General features: G+C 47.6%; 2 protein-coding genes across 7 annotated transcripts in view; both read left to right on the top strand.

Moving 5' to 3' along the window:
* The window catches only part of LOC118081399 (uncharacterized), a 34,915-nt gene extending 26,191 nt beyond the window's left edge, over positions 1 to 8,724 (top strand). The window contains exons 1-5 of one of the 5 annotated variants that reach the window (XM_088664214.1): positions 1,984 to 2,150; positions 5,779 to 5,862; positions 6,917 to 7,033; positions 7,125 to 7,542; positions 7,697 to 8,724. In XM_088664214.1, coding sequence (XP_088520340.1) covers positions 7,536 to 7,542; positions 7,697 to 8,472 — 783 coding nt within the window. In that variant the 5' untranslated portion in view covers positions 1,984 to 2,150; positions 5,779 to 5,862; positions 6,917 to 7,033; positions 7,125 to 7,535 and the 3' untranslated portion in view covers positions 8,473 to 8,724. Of the gene's footprint in view, positions 1 to 1,970; positions 2,151 to 5,778; positions 5,863 to 6,916; positions 7,034 to 7,084; positions 7,543 to 7,696 lie in introns of those variants that run through there. The other 4 variants (XM_088664213.1, XM_088664211.1, XM_035107908.3 and 1 more) reach the window with 4 other exon arrangements.
* Positions 8,725 to 14,078: 5,354 nt separating this feature from the next.
* LOC118081189 (uncharacterized) lies at positions 14,079 to 22,847 on the top strand. Of its 2 annotated transcripts, none has more exons than XM_035107490.3 (6): positions 14,079 to 14,213; positions 16,861 to 17,540; positions 18,002 to 18,116; positions 18,264 to 18,343; positions 19,922 to 20,048; positions 21,049 to 22,847. In XM_035107490.3, exons 2-6 carry the CDS (start codon positions 17,058 to 17,060, stop codon positions 22,251 to 22,253), a joined length of 2,010 nt encoding a protein of 669 aa, XP_034963381.3. In that variant the 5' UTR covers positions 14,079 to 14,213; positions 16,861 to 17,057; the 3' UTR covers positions 22,254 to 22,847. The 2 variants fall into 2 exon arrangements, with proteins under 2 accessions (XP_034963381.3, XP_088519998.1); XM_088663872.1 differs by lacking the exon at positions 14,079 to 14,213 and adding an exon at positions 15,796 to 16,081.
* The last annotated feature ends 2,016 nt before the right edge of the window (positions 22,848 to 24,863 follow it).

Raw genomic sequence — 24,863 nt, 5'->3', positions numbered from 1 at the left:
AGGAGGAAGAAGAGGAGGCGGCACCTGCCCCTCTGGCTCCCACCACGGCCGCCACAAGCCCCAGGCTGCCCTTGGCGCTGTCTCCCCTGGTGGCAGAGAGGGGGACGGGGACAGCCAGGCTGAGGCCAGGCTCCAAGCTGCCTCCTCCTCCTCCTCCCCCCGCCTCTCCCGATGGCGCTCATGGAGTCCCGGGCCAGCAGAGTCACTCCAAGCAGCTTCTGCGCAGGCACACCTTATTATCCCTCTTAAAAGAATAAAGACACAATAATCTTTCCTTAAAAAGTAACACAAATTTTACTCACATTTCATTTCACAATCTGATCCCAGAAAGGCTGGCTTTACTTAGTAGTTACATAATAATCTGTGAGTTCATCTCACATGGAGACTGAGCTCATGTGCAGACAGCAAAATTACATTAAGATAACATGGCTGCAGAAGAGCAGCTTGGCAGCAAGAGAGAGATTGAGGTTGAATCCTGACAAAACAGATGTACTGTTTTTGGGGGACGGGTCGGGCAGGTTTGGCGAATTCCTGGTCCTGAATGGGGTAAGTGTGCCCCTGAAAGACCAGGTGCACAGCTTGGGAGTCATTTTGGATTCACAGCTGTCCATAGAGGCACAGGTCAGTTCTGTTTCCAGGGCAGCTGTCTACCAGCTGCATCTGGTATGCAGGCTGAGACCCTACCTGCCCACAGAGTGTCTCGCCAGAGTGGTGCACCAGTATGTTTCCGAGAACAATTCAAAGTGTTGGTGCTGACCTTTAAAGCCCTAAATGGCCTTGGTCCAGGATACCTGAAGGAGCGTCTCCATCCCCATCGTTTTGCCCGGACACTGAGGTCCAGCGCCGAGGGCCTTCTGGTGGTTCCCTCACTACGAGAAGCCAAGTTACAGGGAACCAGGCAGAGGACCTTTGTGGTGGTGGTGCTGCCTACTCTATCTAACACCCATCATGTATCAAATAAATAAACCACTATCTGACGTTTCGAAGACATCTGAAGGCAGCTCTGTTTAAGGAAGTTTTTAATGATTGATGTTTTGATGTATTTTTAATATTCTGTTGGAAGCCACCCAGAATGGCTGGGAAAACCCAGCCAGATGGGTGGGGGTATAAATAAATATTAATATTATTGTTATTGTTATTGTTATTTTGAACTAATTCTTTAGTCATTCTTCTGGGGAGTCTTCCTACAAGCAAATCACTGTACACATCAGGGTTTCACAAACCTGGGTTTCCAGATGTTTTTGGAATACAACTGCTAACCACATAGGAAAAACAATAATTGGAAAACAAATAAATATTGATATTTAATTAAGAAGGCAACCCAGTTTAGGGAAGTTTTCAATGTTGATGTTTTATCGTGTTTTTAATATTCTGTTGGGAGCCACCCAAAGTGCCTGGGGAAACCCAGCAGATGAGCCTGGTAATAAATAATAAACAGATAAATAAATAATAATAGTCACACATACATATATATGTTTATTATTTAAACTATACAGATAATTGCAATAAATCAGCATGGCCCCTGCGTCTTATCACTGCCTCCTTATTAGCTAGTCCTGTTTTAAGGAGACATTGATTATGTCCTTCTTCATCTTCTGGCCTTTTTGAGGAGCCAGGAAGAGCCTACATAAGACCCTCAACTTAACGCTACTAAAATGATACAATAACAAAAATAAATCAGGAAAAATAAGTGTGCAGTTGCCACCCTGCTGTGGATGGAAACATTAATCCACATAAACTCATACACAAATAGCAAGCCACCCGCTCCCGCCTCCATTTCGACTCTCCGCTGTGGGGAGGGGAGGCAATTTGGGGGGAGGAGGGGACAATTTCCCGACGGAGCCCCAAGAGCAGGAGGCCAAAGGCAGCGCCATCACTTCCTGTTTCCATCCGAACACAGGCAGGGGCTGCTCAGCGAACGTAGCTCTAGAGACGCGCGCGTTCGACAAGGAGCCCGAAGTGTCTGTAGGTCGGAAGTTTCCAGGCGGCCAAAAGGACCCCTTGAAACGTGGGAGGTTTTCCGAAGGGGAGGAGGGGTGTTGGTTGACTAACCCCTCCCCCCACTCCCATACTCCGCTATATATTGCGGGGGAACAGCGAGCAACCGGAACAGCGAGCAAGGGAGGCGGAGGACCAGAGAGGACAAAGAGGTAAAGAGGCTGCGTGGGGAAAGCGAGCAATTGTGGGGTGGGGTGGAAGGGGGAGAGAAAAAGACAGAGACCCCTCTCGGAAACAGAGCCATAGCTATGGGGGTGGGGCTAGCCGGGTGTTGTTTTTTCCACCAGGTGACGCCTCCAGCAGGGCACCTTTGAGGATGTCTTTGTGTGGACGCAAAGGTCCCAAACTGGGTCTTTGAATCGGGTGACATAAAGCCAAGTTTCATCCCTGCCCCCAAAAAAGCCCCTCTCCTGGGCCTCATAAGCAGGGGCTCCGATCCCCGCCATCCAGCTGCGAAGTGGGGGCCCAACACCTGCAGGGTTTGCGTGGCACGATCTCCTTTGGAGCCTCCCCCCACCACCCATGTTTCTTTTTCCTGGGGGTCCAGGAGCTGCTCAGGGCCCCCGATCCATGCAACCCAGCTGCGCCCTCCCCACCAAGGGGGTCCCTATGAGGACCCCTATTCCCAAGCAGCCTTGGATTTTATCCCAGGACCCAAACATGATGCCCTCTGCCACCCGTTCCCCCCTGGCAGGAATCCCTCCAGGGCTCCTGCGCCTTGATAGAGAGACGGAGTCCACGAAACGGTTAAAGGAAGTGAAATAGGCCTGGATAGAGACCCCCCTCCCTCTCCCCCCTCCCTGCTAGCCTTGGGAGGCCCCTCCAGATGGAGAGGTTGGTGCGCCCACCGCCCACCCGGGAGAGATTCAGCGCAGAGGGCGAGGGTGAGCGGTGTCAAGGGGCGGTTTCTGAGCGCAGGGGAGACTGTGGGAAGGAGGGAGGTGGGCAGAGGAAACGGGGGGGCCTGAAGGAGGAATGGCAGCATCCCTGGGAGATGGAAGCCCAGCTGGGGAGGGAGGGAGGGAGGGAGAGAGAAGAGAGAGAGAATGAATCTTCCTTTTGGAGAGATGTCTCCATCTCCATCCTTGGGCGTTGGAGGAGGAATCTCTGGTGGGTCTGCCTTGGCTTCTCCCTCCTGCCCAGGAATCTGCCACTCTTTCAAGTTGAACTAAAAACTGGGAAACACGTGACCAAATTCAAACGAACAGAATGTATTTACAACATATGTAATATAAAAAACAAGACTAGAGACTGAGCATAAATATGATTCACATGAAACACAAATTCTATAGGTCTCTGTTGATATGAATAGAACCAAAAGGCAAAAAGTCATTCAATAAGAAACAAGCTGAAACAAGGAACACAGAGGTTTGATATCCAATTATCGCCCTGTCTCAAATCTCCCATACTTGGGTAAGATAATTGAAAGAGCGGTTGCCGAACAGCTTGGTAGGTTTCTGGATGAAACATCGGCTTTAGATCCATTCCAGTCCGGCTTTCGTCCTGGCCACGGGACCGAGACAACACTGGTCGCCCTAACAGACAACCTCCGTAAACAGCTGGATCAAGGCGGGTCGGGGCTGCTGATTCTTCTAGACTTGTCAGCCGCCTTCAACATGATCGATTATGAGCTTTTAGACCACCGCCTTGACGACGTGGGGATTCAGGGCACAGTCCAACAATGGTTGCGTTCCTTCATCTCAGGTTGGGGACAGAGGGTGGTGCTAGGGAGGGGGTTGTCGCCGCGGCACTCCTTGGTGTGTGGAGTCCTGCAAGGTGCAATCCTTTCCCCGATGCTTTTTAATATCTTCATGCGCCCCCTCGCCCAGATTGTCCGGAGTTTTTGGCTGGGATGTCATCAATATGCTGATGACACCCAGATTTATCTGTTGATGGACGACCGTCCTGCCTTGGCCCCGTACACACTGACCAAGTGCTTGGAAGCTGTGGCTGGATGGCTACGTGGGAGTCGGTTGAATCTAAATCCTTTGAAGACAGAGGTCCTCTGGCTGGGTCGGGGTGACATGGGTCGGGGGGGGGGGGGCTAACTTCCATCTTTTGCTGGGGCTCAATTGGTGTCAGCCCCTTCTGTCAAGAGCTTGGGAGTAACCTTGGATGCCTCCCTTTCCATGGAGGCGCAGGTTGCAACCACAGCCAAGGTGGCAATTTTCCATCTCTGGAACTGCATTAAGCAGTTGATCCCCTACCTTTCTCAACCTGATCTGGCCACAGTGATCCATGCGATGGCCACCTCTAGGCTTGATTATTGTAACTCGCTCTACGCGGGGCTGCCCTTGAAACTGACCCGGAAACTCCAGCGGGTGCAGAATGCCGTGGCGAGACTCCTTACGGGGTCCCAGCCGTGGGATCACATTCATCCAGTGCTTTACAAGCTGCACTGGCTCCCGGTGGAGTACAGGTTCAGGTTTAAGGTGCTGGTTTTGACCTTTAAAGCCTTATGCGGCTAAGGACCCTTGTACCTACGGGACCGCCTCTCCCAGTATGCCCCGCAGAGGACATTAAGGTCCACAAATAATAACATACTGGAGATCCCGAGTCACAAGGTGGTTAGACTGGCCTCGACCAGGACCAGGGCCTTCTCAGTACTGGCCCCGACCTGGTGGAACACTGTCTCAGGAGACTAGGGCACTGTGGGATTTGTCATATTTTCGTAGGGCCTGCAAGAAAGAACTGTTCCGCTTGGCCTTTGGTCTGACGCAGTCTGACCCCAGGGTTTCCCTCCCCTAAGGTTTTATCTTATAATGGTTTTATCTCACTTGTAGATTTCTAATTTTAAAATTGAATTTAACATTGTATTAATCAGCATTTTAATTGAATTGTTTCTTTTTTACTTGCGTTGATATTTTTGCTGTTAGCTGCCCTGAGCCCGGTCTTGACTGGGAAGGGCGGGGTATAAATATTATTATTATTTGTTCTTACTCTTTTAGATGCCTTATAAGGGGGGGAGGGTGTTCCACTGATTCCACCCTTTCCTTCCTGGAAGCTCCTCCCCGTTGATCCTCGCAAACTACTGCATTGCCTGCTGTGGGCTGAATTATACCAGGTCAAACCATTGCTCCACCTTGGAGAGGAGAAGAGAGAAAAAGCTGGAAGGTCCTGAGAGGGAGGAGGGAGGAGGAGGCCTTCTCCAAAGTGGCTCTTTGCTTCTGGAATCCCCTCCCAGAAAGTAGCCAGAGACCTTTCCTCTCTCTCAGGCTTCCATTGCACTGCATGGTTAATCGATGATGATTAGGGGGGAAGGATGCTATAGAAAGGCTTTCAGGGTTTATCTATAAGAATATCCTGAAGGCATTTCTATTACTTTGTAGGCAATGTCAGAGTGAGTTACAAACGGAGATACAATCTATCAGCATCCAAAGATAGTAAATCCATGAGCCGTCCCAGTCTGGGGCATTTTCATGATAGACAATACCTGTGGCCAGATGCTCTACACCCAGGGCTGTGAATCTGCAGGCCAGGAATTGCCAGTGTTATAGGCAAGGGGTGTGAGCTTGCCAAATTTACAGACAGTATGTGAGTGAGAATTCCAAAATAACTATGCAAAATCTACAGGGAGACTCGCAGGATAATGGAGATGTGAGTATTCCTGGTCCAGAGTCGACATCCTCAGCCTGCAGCCCACAAATGCTGAGACCATAATATTTTATTAGCCCTTAACAGGACACCAGATGCTTTCTTATACTTTATTCAACAGATGAATATTTTTGAATGCTTTTACAGTGACATAAATAGCACTTCCGTTTTACTTATTCCACACAGGAGAGGCTCTGATCTGCAAATCTGAGCTCAACTCCTCCCTTGAAACAGAAAAATACAGAGACTTTGTCCTGGACCAATTGAGAGGTATGTCCTTCCTCTTACCTGGGAGACTGTATCTTTGCAGGTCCTGTTTCAGTTTGTGGGAACTTAAGAAATGTCCTGCTGGATTAGGATCAGAGCCCACCTCGCCAGCATCCTCTTCTCACTAGGACCAGCCAAGGAGAACCCCCCCCCCCGCAGGGCCAACAGCTCTCTCCCTACTCAGGATTCCCAGCACCCGGGATTCAGATGAATAATTCCTCTGTAGGGGAGGGGGAACTAATAGCTGGGAACTGAAGGACTGCTACTGAAATGGTGGGTGGTTCTGAGAAGGTGGACGCAATGGAGCCGCCTCAGGAAGTAAATGGTGCAGGATTAGGGAATGTGTCCAGTTGCTTGGAGTGTAGTTAGCTGAGTGCAGGGTAGGGACCAATGTTGGACGAAGGTGCCCTATATGTCCCCCACGAGAGGTACTACCTCTGCCCCAACAACCCATGACATAATTTGTTGTTGTTGTTTAGCCGTTTAGTCGTGTCCGACTCTTCATGACCCCATGGACCAGAGCACGCCAGGCACTCCTGTCTTCTACTGCCTCCCGCAGTTTGGTTAAACTCATGTTTGTAGCTTTGAGAACACTGAGTGCTCACTGGAAGGACAGATCCTGAAGCTGAGGCTCCAATACTTTGGCCACCTTATGAGAAGAGAAGACTCCCTGGAAAAGACCCTGATGTTGGGAAAGATGGAGGGCACTAGGAGAAGGGGACGACAGAGGATGAGATGGTTGGGCAGTGTTCTCGAAGCCACCAACATGAGTCTGACCAAACTGCAGGAGGCAGTGGAAGACAGGAGAGCCTGGCCGTGCTCTAGTCCATGGGGTCATGAAGAGTTGGACACGACTAAATGACTAAACAACAACAACAACATATATCCAAAGTTGAAGTTTCCATTAAGTACAGTTATGCAGGGTGAGTCTTTAAAAGATGCCCCGTGGATACAGAGTACTCATGTTCCACGGGGCTCTTTTAAAAGACTCACCCTGTATATTGTCATTTAATATTGAGCTTCTTCAGTGCCATACATATTCCCCATTGAACCATAGGTGGTACGTCCAGGAATCCTTGAGCACCCACTCCAAAGCAGAAAGGAAAGTGAGAGAGGCCTGCACAGAGAATTTCCACTAGGATACTCCAGTGTCACAAGATGAACATGAGATCAGGTGGCACATCATAATTATAAACAATAATTGGGGTGGGTGTTTCAATTTCAGATTCCCGAAATTGAAACCTGCTTTCCTTCTGCACCTCCAGCAATTCCCATGCAATGCAAGGCTGAGAAAGGGAGGTCCAGATCCAAGAACATTTTCCTTCCAGCCGTCCCCAAGCACCAACCCTTACCAGACAGACCCATACCACAGCCCCTGGAAAAGACTCAGACCTGGGTCTTCCAAGATGGTTACCAAGGACCTCCTGAGGTGAAAGGGACTGTGCAGGCGATTAATAAACATCTAGAGGTCAAAGGGGTTAAAATGTAGCCCAGGAGATGGAGGATTATCATGCAAGGCAGAGAATGAAAAATGGCATTCGGAATGCTGAAGCTGAGAAATAGAGGGAAGGTTGATGGACAGAGAGCGGCTGCCTTCCCTGCGAAAAATTATTTTCCTTAAAAAGGCTATTCTGCAGCAAACAGTTTTCTAATATCATGCTGTTTTCATAAGGATTATGAAAGGTGCATGATACATTACTATTATTTAACATTAATCTCCTTTTCATTTCCTAAACATGTGGGACATAGGGAGGATGTGGGGGATGTATAAGATGTTAAAATAAGACAATATGCTAATTGCACTTGATTTGTGTCACATTCCTTAAAACACCTACAGGATTCTATTTTCCTGCCACTCTAAAGCAGGTGATGGAGAAGAAAGTCAGAATTCTGACTGCAGATCATCAAACTCACACAGGGAAGAAACCATTTAAATGCATGGAGTGTGGAAAGCAGTTCACTTATAGTGGAAATCTTAGAAAACATAAACGAATTCACACAGGGGTTAAACCATTTAAATGTTTGGAGTGTGGAAAGAGCTTCAGTCAGAATGGAAACCTAAGACAACACCAACGAACTCACACAGGGGAGAAACCCTTTAAATGCGTGGAATGTGGAAAGAGCTTCGGTGAAAGTGGGACACTTAGAAAACATCAACAGATTCACACAGGGGAGAAACCATTTAAATGTATGGAGTGCGGGAAGAGCTTCATTGAAAGTGGGACACTTAGAAAACACCAGCGGACTCACACAGGGGAGAAACCATTTAAATGTATGGAGTGTGGAAAGAGCTTCAGTCAGAAGGGAAACCTTAGAGAACATCAACGAACTCACACCGGGGATAAACCATTTAAATGCATAGAGTGTGGGAAAAGCTTCACGTTTAGTTCAGCATTCAGACAACACCAACGGACTCACACAAGGGAAAAACCATTGAAATGTGGAAAGATCTTCCCTGATACTGGAAATCTTAGAGAACATCAACAAACTCACACAGGGGGGAAACCATTTAAATGTATGGAATGTGGAAAGGCCTTCAGTCAAAAAAGAAACCTTAGACAACATAAACAAACTCACATGGGAAAGAAACCACACAGGGATAAAACCCTTTAAATACAGAGTGTGGACAAATCTTCGCTGTTGGTGGAACACTGTGAATATATCAATGGACTCACAGAGGGGGGAAACCATTCAAATGTATGGAATGCAGAAAGAGCTTCACTTAAAGTGGATCACTTAGAAAACATCAACAGACTCTCAGAGGCGAGAAATCATTTGTATGTCTGGAGTGTAAAACATATGTTAAATGTATAGAAGTCTATGTGATGTTCTGGTATTTGTATATAAACTGGTACATATTTGTCATTGTTGTTGTTGTTGTTGTTGTTGTTGTTGTATTTCTACCCTGCCCATCTGCCTGGGTTCCCCCAGCCACTCTGGGCAGTTTACAGCATATTTAAAATATGCAGATAATAATAATAATAATAATAATAATAATAATAATAATAATAATTTATTATTTATACCCCGCCCATCTGGCCGGGTTCCCCCAGCCACTCTGGGCGGCTTCCAACAAAACAGAAATTCATCAAACATTAAAATACAGAGGTCCATCAAACATTAAAAGCTTCCCTAAACAGGGCACGTCTTACAATAGTAGGTATAATATAAGATGCAATGTAATGTTAGGAAGGGGGAGAGTGTGAATCTGGAGTGCTGGTGGTGATTTTTGGTCTTTGGTAGAGAAAGTTGGAAGGATTATTAAGATAGGAACAGCCGCATTACTTCCATTGTTGTAATCGCAATAAAGGAACAAGGAAGACTCAGAGTATCTTATATGCAGAGAGTAATCCTGAAGCCCTCTTGTATTGTTTATATTTCATAAATTAATTGTCTAATAAATAAAACAAGAATATTGGGCAGGGGTCCATCTCACTAGTGTTCTGTTGTAACAGGTTCATGATAATCATGTTCGACTGGTGGAAAGTTGAGAGCTCTGGGCACTTCCTCAGAAGTAGTGTGAGTCCCCTCGTGGGTTTTTAGTGGAGGTAAAAGGTAAAGGATCCCTGGACGGTTAAGTCCAGTTGAATCTGACAATGGGGTGCAGAACTCATCTCTGCTTTCAGGCCGAGGGAGCCGGCGTTTGCCCACAGACAGATTGCCGGGTCATGTAGCCAGCATGGCTAAACCGTGACGGAAGCCAGAGCGCACGGAAATGCCATTTACATTTACCAGTAGAAGAATGACAGCTGGTGGGGGGGTCATCCCTGCACCCACCAATACACATTTTGGTTAATCCTGTGAATTTAGGAAGAACGCCACCCCACCCACCCCCAAAAGGGGACAGCTCTCTAACCAGCACCCTGTACCCTCTTGCACATCTCGGGCATTGGACCTGGTGACCTCTCACCACGGAAGTGAGAGGGGAAGGCCTAGCAGCCTCTTGGGTAAGAGGACATTTCTAGTTCACACACACACACACACACACACCTACAACACCCAAAATAACTTTCTATCCTGTTCCTGCTCCTCCCTGAGGATGTTTCACTCCGCAACAGTCTGTTCGCCAGGGTGCTTCCCCCCCCCCAATAATTTTCCCTCCCCCCACCCAACTTCCCCCCACCCATGTGAGATCTTATTGGCATTTGCATTATTGTTTCTTGTTGTGTTAGCAGTTATTTATACTTAATAGTCATATCCTTTATAATATCATCTTGTATCCTTGTGAGTCTTTCCTTTTACGTTTATGTTAAACTTAATTTCTATATCGACATTTTTTCATATATATCTCTACACACTCCCACTCTCTCTTAATTTTTTGCTTGGGGCAGCCCCTAATTGATGCCGTTAATTTTGCCATCTACATAAATTCACAGATCTTAATTCACCATTCTGATAATTCTGGTATTTTTCCTGTTTTCCAATTTTCTGCTGCTACGGTAGCAATCTAGCCGCTGCTGTCACATAGAAGAATATATTCTTTTTATCTTTGGGGATATCGTTGGTTATTAAGCTTAACAGATATGCTTCTGGTTTTTTGAGAATTGTGCTCTTATTCTTTTCAACTCTTTATGTATCTTGGTCCAAAATAGTTTAATCACCTTACACCCCCACCACATATGGTGCATTGTTCCCACCTCTGCTTTACATCTCCAACAAAGGTTTGAAAGTTTTTTATAGATCTTTGCCAATTTTACCAGGGTGCTTTTTCATTGGCTGAGCTGGCAAGGATTTTCCTGCTCTGCCAGGGCTGCTCACCGTGACACCCCAAGCAGGAACAAACTTGGACAATATGGAGCCTGAAGGGAGGCAAATTTTGACACACACACCCCAAAAAATATTTCCTATTTCACAATAATTCCTTTTGATACAGTTGTTTTTTAAATAGATCTCCTCAACAGGCGATCGCCTCCCCATTTCACTCTGTGCATGCTCTCAAGTGCACCATGCTATAGTTGTGGCAACTGAAACACCCGTCTGACCAGGGCCATCTCAAGAGACAATGGAGTGCGTCTCCAGGGGTGAAGCCCAACCGCTGTGTTGGCAACCCCAAAGTGGCCTCCCCAGGGCGCAATCCTGGACAGTGTGTATGGGGGTCCTGGGCTGCCCAAATAACTATAGGTTTATATATTTTATATATATTATTTTTCCTGTTTGGGGAAGTTTTTAATGTTTGATGTATTTATTGTGCTTTTAATATTCTATTTGGAGCCATCTAGAGTGGCTGGGGAAGCAACAGCCAGATGGTGGGATATAAATAAATTATTATTATTATTATTATTATTATTATTATTATGCGCCCCTTCAGCTTGTTGCCATTGGTTGGGGAATCACCTGCACTACCCTAAATCTGACGCTGTCCCCAAGCAACTTTGGAGCCATGCAGACAAGAGGAGCGGACAGTGTAAGCCAGGGGTCAGCAAGGTTTACCAGCCATGGGCTGGATCACTTCCATGGAGATCGTCCGTGGGCCGGACTGGCGCAGCGCGACGCCGGAAATCGTGTCTGCGCATGTCCGTGGCGCCGGAAATTGCTTCCTTGCATGCCTAGACGCTGAAAATTGTGCTGGTGCAGAAGCGATTTTCAGTGTCTGGACATGCGCAGACACAGTTTCTGGCACCGCTCGGCAAGTCCCCACGCAGGCAGCTCGGTTCAGGGGTGGCTTGTGGACCGGTAAAACTGTCTTCATGGGCCGCACATTGCCGACCCTGGTGTAAGCCCTTCCTTGGGTCACCTCTTTGCCCTCCTCCCAGGAAGAGATGTTGAGATGGACCCAAGAGGAGGGTCTGGTGGGAGTTGTAGTTCCAAACATCTGGATGGTACCAGACTGAAGAGGGCTGAGTTACAGGTTAGTTTTTGTTACAGCTTACAAATTTCAGGCAGTGTTTTACTTTTCTTGTGTATTTTGAACTCAAGTTTCTCAAAGCTCAAACTTATAAAAACGTTGCTAAAGAGATTAGTCGGCTTGGCAATTTCATCTGTTGAACACGCACACATAGCATTGGCACTGGATCTGAAGGAATTAGTGACAAAATCTGCAAAGGAACAGGCAGGCCGAGTGAGATTTTGATGTGCCTGAAATGGAAACTTTTTAAGTGCCTTGAATTTTAAGACCACAATTTGCAAGGTTATTCCAAATGATCCGTGCGCTAGAACATTTTCTTTGCTATTTGCTGTGGTACTTACTCTGGCAATATGAAATAAACTTGGCAATTTCAAGTTTAGTGCTCTTCATTTTCTCGTTACATCTGTTTCTGAAAACTGAAGTTAGCAAATTTGGGGGGTGGGCTCTGTGTGTGTGTGTGTGTGTGTGTGTGTGTGTGTGTGTGTGTGTGTACAAGTAGTTAGCCTTGCCTAGGGTGCAAAATAGCCTGGCACCGGTGCTGTTGTTTAGTCAACAACAACAACAAAACCGTTTATTGTGAGGACCATGCCTGTACACTATATTCCTTGTATTATCTGAAATTTGTCTCCCTGGAAGGAAACCTGCTTGGTCTGGATGTATCACTTTTTTGTATTGTATTGCCTCTTTCAGTCTGTTTGCTAGAATATTAGCAAAAATCTTAAAATCGCAGCTCAGAAGCGATATAGGTCTATAATTTGACGTAGTATCTGGGTCACCTCCTTGTTTGGGGATGAGGGTTATGTAAGCCTCTTTCCAAGAATCCAGTGTTTTCCCTTCCTGCAATATTCCATTCATTATCTCTTTTAATGGTGTTATCAGTGTTCCTGCCAACTTTTTATAATATTCAGACGAGAGTCCATCTGGACCCGGCGATTTCCCGGCCTTAATTTTCTGTTGTTGTTGTTTAGTCGTTTAGTCGTTTCCGACTCTTCGTGACCCCATGGACCATAGCACGCCAGGCACTCCTGTCTTCCACTGCCTCCCGCAGTTTGGTCAAACTCATTTTCGTAGCTTTGAGAACACTGTCCAACCATCTCGTCCTCTGTTGTCCCCTTCTCCTAGTGCCCTCCATCTTTCCCAACATCAAGGTCTTTTCCAGGGAGTCTTCTCTTCTCATGAGGCGGCCAAAGTATTGGAGCCTCAGCTTCAGGATCTGTCCTTCCAGGGAGCACTCAGGGCTGATTTCCTTAAGAATGGATAGGTTTGATCTTCTTGCAGTCCATGGGACTCTCAAGAGTCTCCTCCAGCACCATAATTCAAAAGCATCAATTCTTCAGCGATCAGCCTTCTTTATGGTCCAGCTCTCACTTCCATACATCACTACTGGGAAAACCATAGCTTTAACTATACGGACCTTTGTAGGCAAGGTGATGTTTCTGCTTTTTAAGCACCAGTGCTAAGAACATAAGAAATGAGAACGGAAAAAGCGGGAAAGGCATAGCCAGGATACTGGGGGCAGGGCAGGACGCCCACCTGTCAGCATCCTCTCTCTGGCTCTTTTCTAGCAGTAGCATATTCAGAATGAAATGTCTCAACAACAGTTGTTTTCTATTACTTTCTTTTGACCCTAAGTGCTCAGAAAAACCTGTCAAAATCTTTTTGCGTTTTCTACTTTTAGTTAAGCGTTTTCATTTTTTTAACTTGCTTTAGGTGAGGGAGCTGCCTCCTCCCCACCCCCGGCTACATCCATGGCGAAACGGGAAGCATAAATAATAACACTGGCACTGTTTTCACATATTCCATGCGTCTACCGAGGCTGCTTTCAATATGTGTGGCAGCTGTGCCCTGTTACTATATTAAATGAGATGTCTCCAAAACTTCCCAAAGGCTTCCGGCTTAGTCCTACCGGACAAGAGAATTCCATGCTCTGCAAGCCTTTTCTGTATATGGCATACATACCCCAGACCTTACCCCACTATAGCCCACTATCAGTCTCCTGTGATGTCGTCTTCCACTTCTGAACAGTAGTAGTTCATCCGTTTTGTTGCATTAAACCAAATAATTTAAATTGGATTTCAGATAAATGTGCAATTAATTGCTGCTGCTGCTACTCTTAAATTTCCTTGTGCTATTCTCTTGCAAACCACTATCCTGAAAAAGGCTTTCGGGGCACCCAGGACGGTGGGAAAGTTTTAGGAAATGCTGGCGTAACCCTTGGTTTGCACCTCCCCACCCCCCACAAAAAAAGCTACCAGGAGAAGCACAAAATAAAATAAAAGGGTAATTTGCACAGGCACAGACCACTTTGCTGGTCGCCCCTGCAAGGGTTAAAGCCACGTGCTGCAAAGTCCTAGAGAGGCTGTGGGGGGGGGGTCGGGAGAAGAGGAAGAAATGAAATATGGTTACGTCACTTCCCCATTCACCCCCCTGCTCCCTCCCCAACTCAAAGAGAGAAACAGAGGCAGAGAGAGAGAGAGAGAGAGGAAGAGGAAGAGGTGGGAGGTCTATGGTGAGTTTGCAATGTGAGGTTTTTTTGGAGGGGGGTTGAAATGATGGGGGTGGGGTTGCCGGGGTAGGGGTGGGGAAGGGTTCTTTGGGAAGCAAGTTGAGAAGGGGAAAGTCTTTCCAGCTCTCCCTCTCCCCGGGAAAAGACACACCCCCATCTCACCCTTCTTGAGAAGGGCACTCTGCCATGCAAGCATTTTGGGGAAGGACCCGCTTTGCAGGGCGCCTCTTCCTTTGCGCGTTTAAACCTTCCATAGAGCTGTAAGGGACCCCCAGGGGCCATCCAGTCCAACCCCCCGCAGGAATCCCAGGCGAAGAATCCCAGGCATGTGGGCGAAAGAGAGTTAGCCCGTTCCTCTCTCAAACGGCTCTTACTTAAACCATCCCTTTATTGGAGAACCAGGTGGACTAGAACCTTATCTTGCGATGGCAGCGGGGGGGGGGGTTACTCTAGCTCAGTGGCGGAGCAATTAAACTGGATTGACTTGGTATAAGTGTGTCCCTATTTTCCTGTTTTAATTCTCCTTTTACTGCGAACCATGAGCACTGGGACATAATATTTGGGGAGAAGGACCACAGTTCAGTGCTTTGGTATGAAGTGTGGGTTCCTGTGCTCCTGTTTAAATTATCCCACATCAATGAGGACTGGAACCTTACATTATTATTATTATTATTATTATTATTATTATTATTATTATTAATTTTGTGGGGAAGCAGCTAAGACTGTAGCTCAGTGGCAGAGCATGTGCTTTGCTTGCAGAAGGTCCCAGGTTCGATACCTGGCATCTCCAGGTACCGTATTTCTCCAAAAATAAGACACCGTCTTATATTTCCCCCCTCAAAAAAACACACTATGGCTTATTTTCAGGGATGTCTTACTTTTTCCTCCTCCTTCTCCTGCCGCAGCCGGCATTGCTGCTGTGCCTATCACTATGTCTTATTTTCGGGGTATGGCTTATTTTCCTTGAATGCTTAAAAATCCTGCTATGGCTTATTTTATGACTAAATATTAAAATAGGGGAAACAGGGGGGTTGGGAGAGAATCCCTCTCTGAAACTCTGGGGAGCCTCTGCTGGCCAGTGGAGGCAATACTGAGATAAATAGATGGGTGGACTGAGTTGGTATAAAGCAGCTTCCGGTGGATCGTTGCTCCTGTTTTCAGTGCAAAAGGTCTGGCTTGGTATCGGTGTGTGTTCCTTTGCTCCTGTCCAGACCACACCAGCGTTGGGAAACCATGAGGACTGGGATCATTGCAGTTAAAAGTGCTTCCAGGTAGCTGGACTACGATTGGTGAAGGCTGCTCGGGGGACATCCTCCAAATTTCTTTCTAGGAAGCTCGTATGCTGAGTCAGTATACAGTGGTACCTTGGTTCTGAACCTTAATCCTTTCCGGGAGTCCGTTTCAGAACTAAAGCATTCCAAAACCAAGGCATGCTTTTCCATAGAAAGTAATGCAAAACAGATTAATCCGTTACATACTTTTTAAAACAACCCCAAAAGCAGCAATTTAACATGAATTTTACTATCTAACAAGACCGCTGATCCATAAAATGAAAGCAATAATCAATGTACTGTACTATAAAATAAATAAGACAGTATTGCAGATGATATTTTTTTAAAAAAAAAATTCCTTACCTGCATCAATGATAGCTTTTATCCATTTCTGCAGTCACCTAATCACTCAATCAGTAGCTGAACTGGGTTCCACACAGTCACAAAAACAAATTAACCGGAAAAGCCTCAAAATTGGTGCATGCGCCCCGGAAACAATGGCCGACAGCCGCATCGGACATTCAGCTTCTGAAAAATGTTCGAAAACCGGAACACTTCCAGGTTTTTGGTGTTTGGGAACCAAGGCTTTTGAGAACCAAGGTACCACTGTATAAATAATTTTCTTGGACTTAGGGAGTGCTCACACCGCACTGCCTGAGAGGCAGCGCGGAGTAGTGGTTAGTGTGCTGGACTAGGACATAGGAGACCAGGATTCAAATACCTGCTCACCCACAAAGCCCACTGGGTGACTCTCAGGCTGACCTACCTCGCAGGGTTGTTGTGAGGTTAAAAAATTGAGAGCGGGCAAAGTGTGCACATCCCCTTGAGCTCTTTGGAGAAAAGGTGGGTTAGAAATGTAATAGGAATTTTTTAAAAAATCAAGTTACTGACCTGTTAAATTGGTGGTAGAACTCTCAGGGCAATCTAGAAGCGATTATACAAGACACTTTCTTCTTAGTGGACTTGCGATTGTACAGATACATGGTGCAACCGTGTTTGTAATCCTGTGTATGGTTCTGGTCACACCTCACCTCCAAAAGGATATCGCAGAGTTGGGAAAGGTTCAGAAAAGGGCAGGCTCAAATGTTCAAGGGGATGGAGCGACATAAGGAAAGGTTGCAGCCTTTGGGACTTTTTAGTCTGGAGAAAAGGCGAGTCAGAGGAGATGTGATAGAAGCTTATAAACTGATGAGAAAGTGGAAAAGGAGAAAATGAGTTCTTCCTCTCATAACACTAGAACTCATGGACGTCCAATGAAGGTGAATGTTGGGAGATTCGGGACAGATAAAAGGAAGCTCTTTTTCACACAGCGCAGAGTTTAACTGTGGAACTCCATCGGTACATGACACAATCTCTCATTCTTGTTTTCTTTTCCAAAGGGAGAATCTTGAACTGACTGCTGTTTTGGCTAAAACTCACCTGCTTGCCTGTAGACCAGCAGTGCATTTCCTTCGTGTGTCTACTCAGATGTAAGCCCCCCTGATTTCAACAGGACTCCACTCCCAGGAGTCCAGCATATAGGATTCCACCTTTTGAGACTAATCAGGGGCCTCTTCATACAGTTTTTGTCCTGGGAATGGAAGGAACTTTGCAGCAAGAGGACTTTTTGGTCTGGAAGGGACCTGAGATGGATCTCAGAGGTAAAATGTGTCTTCCAGGCCCAGCAAGGGAGGCATCAGGAAAAGGCCCTGACTCATTTGTAACTGAGAACTCTGGGGAATTCCAAAAAAGAAGAGGGCAGAAGATCCTGGATAAAGAAGCAGTTAGTTCAAACACTCTCTGCCGGCGCTTCAGGCATTTCCGCTACCAGGAGGCCGAGGGCCCCCGCGTGGTCTGCAGTCGACTCCACCGTCTCTGCCGTCAGTGGCTGAAGCCAGAAAGGCACACCAAGGCTCAGATGCTGGATCTAGTGATCCTGGAGCAGCTCCTGGCTGTCCTCCCTCCGGAGATGGAGAGCTGGGTCAGGGAGTGTGGGCCAGAGACCAGTTCCCAAGCGGTGGCCCTGGCTGAAGGTTTCCTCCTGAGTCAGGAGGAAGACAGAAAGCAGGAAGAGGATCAGGTGAGAAAGTTGAGCACCCTGATAGTTCTAGGGAGCTGGGATTGTACTCAAGGAGGGGTTATATTTTGACATGCAGTCCCTTGCAATGGAGAGATCTCACTACCTCTAGAGGCCGATTGTTCCGCTGGTCAGACAAGGCCATCTGACTTTGCCTGTGGCAAACCTGCAAGAAGGACTCAGGCACAAGAGTCCTCTCCTCCCCTGAGGTTTCCAGCAGCTGGTTTTCAGAAGCACTTCTGGCTGCAACTGTGGAGGGCAGAGCATGGCCACCATAGATTGCCAGATGGTTATCCACAATGTGCTGGGTGGGGTGGGGAGGCCCAGACATTCTGCCTGCCCCATTGATTTCAGCAGGGTTTTGCAGAGACTTAGGGGAGGGAGGCGTGAATCCGTCCCTCGGTCAGTGTTGTTTCTCTCAACTCCCCCCATTTCCCTGGATGGGATCCTTACTTCTGTTTCAGGTGCTGGAAGTGATCATCGATTCCCCCAAGGCAGAGTTTGGCCTGCCCAGTACCTGTCAGATCCCGTTATTTGGGGTAATCAACCAAGAGGATCGTCCGTGGAACATGTTACTGGGTAAGAGAGGATCCCTTCTTGGTGGGGGTGTGAAGTTCTCAGGAGAAAGTCCAGCTCCCCTTCTCCTCTTGTGGGGGCCTGGAATTCACCCACAGTTCGCTGACATACTACTGCTTTCCACATTTTGTCTCCACCACCTCTTCACAGGGAACGGGATGACACCACCTCCACCCCCTGAAATGTCTCTTAACGGCAGAGCAGAAGCAGCTGCTGTGCAACCGGCTCAGGTAAGGAAAGGATCATTGAAAAACATTTGCAAGGCAGGGAGAGACTGATTGATATCAAAACTGTGTGTGTGTCTGTGTCTATGTGGGACTTATTAGAGGAGTGGCCATCTTTACCTGCCCAGGTGAGAGCTGGAGAAAGGGAGTGAGGAGACCTGGAGGGGAGTGGTAGTAGTTGTAATAGTAGTAGTAGTACCGGTAGTAGTAGTAATTATTTTATTCATTCATTTATACCCTGCCCACCTGGCTGGGTTTCCCCAGCCACTCTGGGCGGCTCTGAACAGAATAAAAACATCAAACATTAAAAACTTCCCTAAACAGGGCTACCTTCAGATGTCTCCTAAAAGTCAGATAGTTGTTCATTTCCTTGACATCTGATGGGAGGGCGTTCCACAGGACAGGCGCCACTACCGAGAAGGCCCTCTGCCTGGTTCCCTGTAACCTCACTTCTTGCAGGGAGGGAACTGCCAGAAGGCCTTCGGAGCTGGACCTCAGTGTCCGGGCAAAACGATGGGGGTGGAGATGCTCCTTCAGGTATAGTGGGAGAACTGCTCTTGTGCTCGGGTTCATTTGTGGGCTTCCCAACAGAGCATCTGGCCGGCCACTGTGAGAACAGGATGCTGGATTAGGTGGGCTCCCTTTGGCCTGATCCAGAAGGCTCTTCTTATGTTCAGGCTAGTGAAGACTCATAGAAATCTGCTGTGCCTCTGAGTATGCCTAGGGCAGATTGCAGCGACTTTTTTAACCTACCACATCTAAAGCAGGAGTAAATGTCACAGACCCAGAGAACCTACTTTGCTCCAGACATGTCCACCAAGCAGAAGCTAAAATCTCTATTCATTTTCTCTTTTTTGCTTTATTTATACGCTACTGTGTTTTTGCTTATAGTCACTGGAATGTTTTCTAATTTTAAGTGCTGTTGTTATCTGACATCTGAAGGCAAACCTGTTTAGGGAAGTGTTTAATGTTTAATGCCTAGGACTTGCTGATCAGGTCGGCAGTTCGAATGCCTGTGATGGGGTGAACTCCTGTTGTTCAGTCCCAGCTCCTGCCCACCTAGCAGTTTGAAAGCATGTCAAAGGGCAAGTAGATAAATAGGTACCGCTCCGGTGGGAAGGTATACGGTGTTTCCGTACGCTGCTCTGGTTCGCCAGAGTGGCTTAGTCATGCTGGCCACATGACCCAGAAGCTGTCTGTGGACAAACGCAGGTTCCCTCGGCCTATAGAGCGAGATGAGCGCTGCAACCCCAGTCGTCCGCGACTGGACCTAACTGTCAGGGGTACCTTTACCTTTATTATTTTGTTGGGAGCCACCCAGAGTGGCTGGGGAAACCCAGCCAGATGGGTGGGGTATTATTATTATTATTTTATTATTAATGAACTGCTTTGACACCAGCATTTATTGTTGGAAAAGCAGAATATTTTTTTATATTATATTAAATCCCCCCTGCAGGGAAATTACCTTCCCCTGCACACATCAAACATCTCTCTCCGCATTTGGGAGTGAAGCAGGGAATTCTCCTTTAACTTGCCTGTTAACAGGGGAACACCATGTTCTTTCTGCTCCTCTTCCTCTTCCAGGGTCCCCTGTCCTTTGAGGAGGTGGCTGTGTGTTTCACCGAGGATGAGTGGTCTCTGCTGGATCCAGGCCAAAGAACATTGTACAGAGAAGTCATGCTGGAGAATTCCCGGAACGTGGCCTTGCTGGGTAAAGGATTTTGTATTATTATTTTACTTTAGCAGTTTCGATATTGCCTTAAGTGCATGAGTCTATAATCTGTGTACAAGAAATGCAGTTCAGGGAAGATTCAAATAATTAGTTAAAATGGTGAATTAAGAATTCACTTAAAGGTTCAATCTTTGCTCCGAGTTTAGGTAGCTGGGGAAGAACATAAGGAAAGGCTGCTGGATCCGGCCAATGGTCCATCTAGTTCAGCATCCTGTTGTAGCAGTGGCCAACCAGATGCCTGTGGGAAACTCATAAGCAGAACCAACCTGAGTCCAAGAGCACTCTCACCCTCTGCCGTTTCCAGCAGCTAGTACAGTACTTAGAAGCAGCAGCATCATGGCAAGTAGCCATTGATAGCCTTTACCTCCACAAAGCCATCCACATTGATGGGCATCACTGCCTCCTGTGGGAACAAGCTCCATAGTTCAACTATGTGTTGCATGAAGATGTACTTCTCATTTTATTAAAGCAATAATTGAATTGCTTCAACACCTCTAAGGGCAGATGCATTGAAAATGTGCATTCAAAACACATGACTTCCCTCGAATCCTGAGAACATTCTGACAGAGTTACAGTTGCCAGCACCCTTGATAAACTATGGTTCCCAGGATTCATTTGAGGAAGCTTGAATGTTGGAAAGGACCACAAGGGTCCTCTAGTCCAACCCCCAGCAGTGCGGGAATATCAGCCAAAGCATCCATGACAGATGGCCACCCAACTTCTACTTAAAAACCTCCAAGGAAGGAGAGCCCACCACCTCCTGAGGGAAACCGTTCCACAGTCAAACCACTCTTACTGTCAGAAAGTTCTTCCTGAGGTTTAGTCGGAATCTCCTTTTTAGTACCTTGAATCTATTGGTTTGGATAAACCTGGTGGGCCTTGAGTAAACCACGTGTGCAGCCTCTTCTCTATGGGAGTGAATCTGGTTTGATGAAAAGCTTTCCGCCCTTTCTAACCAGGCTCCTCTCCTTTATTCCAGAAGGTGATGGGTGGCCCAGTAAGGATGAGGAGGGACCATCCAGAGAGTCATCAGAAAGGAGCAAGTATCAAGAGACAGAAGAGGAAATCAGAAATCACGAAGGGCCAAAAAATCAGGAGGGGAATCAGCTGGAGGTGTGGGTGAACGAATCAGTTACTTGGCAGGGCAGCAGCTTCCCCAAAGTTCCTATTCAGCAAGAAAAGCAGAAAGGAGCAAAGAGGAACGTCTGCCCGGTGTGCGGGAAAGGGTTCAGTCACAAATCGGACCTTAACGTTCACTGGCGAATCCACACAGGAGAGAAGCCGTTTAAATGCCTGGAATGTGGCAAGAGCTTCACCCAGCGCGCAAACCTTGCGTCGCATCAAAGAATCCACACGGGGGAGAGGCCGTACAAATGCGCCGAGTGCGGAAAGGGCTTCTACGACAAATCGAGCCTCGCTATCCACCAAAGAATCCACACGGGGGAGAAGCCGTATCAGTGCTTGGTGTGTGGAAAGAGCTTCCACCAGAGCTTTGGCCTCACCTCTCACCAGAGGATCCACACAGGGGAGAAGCCCTACGTCTGCTCGTACTGCGGGAAGGGCTTCTACGACAAGCCGCACCTCACTAGGCACCAAAGAGTCCACACCGGGGAGAAGCCATACAAATGCCTGGTGTGCGGGAAGAGCTTCAGCCAGATCACGAGCTACACATCCCACCAGAGAATCCACACAGGGGAGAGGCCCTTCATGTGCTCCCACTGCGGGAAGAGCTTCTACGACAAATCCAACCTCCTCACCCACCAAAGAATCCACACTGGGGAGAAGCGGTACAAGTGCCTGGAGTGCGGGAAGAGCTTCAGTCAGAAGAAGAACCTGACTTGCCACCAGAGCATCCACACCGGTGAGAAACCTTATCAGTGCCTGGAGTGCGGGAAGTACTTTCGCCAGCACACGGACCTCACTTCCCATCAGAGAATCCACACGGGGGAGAAGCCGTACCAGTGCCTGGAATGCGGAAAGAGGTTCTATAGGAAAGCCGATCTAAACAGGCACCAGAGGATACATGTCGGGGCAGGGAACCCCATAATTTCCTGGAACGTTGAAATGCCTTCGGAGGGGGTGTCGGTCTTGCGTCCTATCAGAGAATTCACCCAGGAAAGCCAGTACGTCACCCCCGAGATGCTGCTGAATCACCCCTTGTTGGTCATTGATGAATCCACATAGGAGAGGCTCCTCCTAGTTCCCCCAAATAAATATTTGGGGTGTGGAAAGGGAGCAAGCTACGGTATATAAATATGCAGACTTTTAGGATTAGGGAGCCCACCTAATCCAGCATCCTGTTCTCACAGTGGCCGGCCAAACATCAATGCAGACACAGACTGATGCTGGTAGCTGTCACCCTCCTTTCTGAGAAAAAAAAGAGTAGGCCCCACATTTATTTACTTGGGTATATTATAGCCTATGGCATCCTTCTGGTGATTTCGGACTACAGCACCCATCAGCCGCACACTAGTACGGCCACTGCAGTCCCAAAACCTCTGAGGGAGGCTGCTACAATGCATGTTTTTACGCCTTACTGGGTCCTGTTATTATTTCTTGACTGGTTTGCATGAAGTTTCCTTCTATTTCCCCTGTGCCTTTGTGTGTGTGTGTGTGTGTGTGTGTGTGTGTGTGTGTGTGTGTGTGTGTGTGATTATGATGAATATACAGTATACTGTATATACATACATTTGATGCAAACTATTTCTCTCCATTGGCCTGGATTTCTGACTGCCCCGGCCTTTTGTAGTCAATGCACATTAAAACATGTTTAGCTAATTTTAGAGTCGCTGCTTCCTTGTTTGGGTCTGAGTAGTCCCAGGATTCTTGTGGGATGTCTGGGTGTTCCGTATCCATTCCAGACCCTGGAAGTGGTTCCTGAGTACAGATGATCATCAAACAGAAGCTTGCAGGATGTGACTTTTATGGTACAGCCATCAATAATGCCAAAAATGGGAGGCTCCAGCCAAATCCAACCCTGGCCTAGGCTACACCAGATGTGGTGGCCTACAATCCATAGAATCACAGAGCACATAGGTAAAGGTAAAGGAACCCCTGACCGTTAGGTCCAGTCGTGGACGACTCTGGGGTTGCGGCACTCGCCTCGCTTTACTGGCCGAGGGAGCCGGCGTACAGCTTCCGGGTCACGTGGTCAGAATGATTAAGCCACTTCTGGCGAACCAGAGCAGCACACAGAAATGCCGTTTACCTTCCCACCGGAGCGGTACCTATTTATCTACTTGCAATTGACATGCTTTCGAACTGCTAGTTTGGCAGGAGCTGGGACCCAGCAACGGGAGCTCACCCTGTCGCGGGGATCCAAACCACCAGCCTTCTGATCGGCAAGCCCTAGGCCAGGCACCCTCAAACTGTGGCCCTCCAGATGTTTTGGCCTACAACTCCCATGATCCCTAGCTAACTGGAGCAGTGGTCAGGGATGATGGGAATTGTAGTCCAAAACATCTGGAGGGACGAAGTTTGGGGATGCCTGCCCTAGGATCTGTGATTTAACGCACAGCGCCACCCGCGTCCCTCATAGAGTACATAGGGCGCATCTAGTCCAACACCTTGCAATGCAGGGATTGAAGAATCTCTGACAAGTGGCTATCCAAGCTCCGTTTAAAAACCTTCGAGGAAGAAGAGTCTACCACCTCCTGAGGTAGTCCTCCAAGCTCTCTAAAGTCCCAGGAAGACTTGGTTAAATTATTTGTGAGAATTGACTAGAATGGATAAAGAGGTATGGTTTTGTTGACACCATCCCCCTCACTCACCGGGAGACGGGGGGACAGGACACATCCATCTAGAAGAGCCCTTTTTAATGTGAAAGGTCTCAAACTCCACATTCTGAGGAAGAATTACTTCACTGGCTCTGTGTTGCAGTCAGGTCTGGCATATGGGGACAAACTTCAGGGGCCTACAGCCCACAAGGCCTTCAAATGACCACCGAGAGAGCCAGTGTGTTGTAGTGGTTAAGAGCAATAGACTCGTAATTGGTGAACTGGGTTTGATTCCCCGCTCCTCCACGTGCAGCTGCTGGGTGACCTTGGGGCTAGTCACACTTCTCTGAAGTCTCTGAGCCCCACTCACCTCACAGAGTGTTTGTTGTGGGAGAGGAAGGGAAAGGAGATTGTTAGCCGCTTTGAGACTCCTTCGGGTAGTGATAAAGCGGGATATCAAATCCAAACTCTTCTTCTTCTGTGTGGAAAATTCTTCCCTCAACTATCACCACATAAAAATTTCCTTCGGGCCCACCTTTAAATAAACCCTGCTGGATCAGGCCAAGTGGCCCATCTGGTCCAGCATCCTGTTCTCACGGTGGCCAAATCTAACACTGGAGAGAACGAACCATTAACCAAGACTGTTTTTTAAAGGCACATGAATACCATCAAGAGGATACTGGTACCGACTTGGTGGCTTTTGATGTGCTCAGTGACCGTTTCTGTGGACTCGATGGCAGTTGCTGACCCCAGCCTCTAAAAGGCAAATTTACCTCAGGCCAAAGACCCTAAACCTCCACCTTGGCCATGTATGCTCACAACCCAGTTTAGCTACTGGGGACAATCTGCCTCTGGCCATAGGTGCCAACTCCCTGGGGCCCTGGGTACGTGAGTACCCAACAAAATTCTGCATGAAGGGGCTGGGCACCCACAAATTTTGGTGCCAGGGCCATGCACATTGCATGGCAACTACGGCCCCGGGCACCCACAGCCGCTAGGCCAAGCTGGTGCTCCTGCCTCTGACCGTTCCGCCCCCAAAGCTCCTCTGGTTGTATTTCTGGCTGCTTGACCAGCTTGG

This window comes from Zootoca vivipara, chromosome 2, assembly GCF_965207765.1.
Source record: "Zootoca vivipara chromosome 2, rZooViv2.hap1.1, whole genome shotgun sequence".
In the NCBI taxonomy this organism is placed as follows: Eukaryota; Metazoa; Chordata; class Lepidosauria; order Squamata; family Lacertidae; genus Zootoca; species Zootoca vivipara.
The sequence above is the reverse complement of the archived record's forward strand: the minus strand, read 5'-3'. Positions and strand labels throughout refer to the sequence as shown.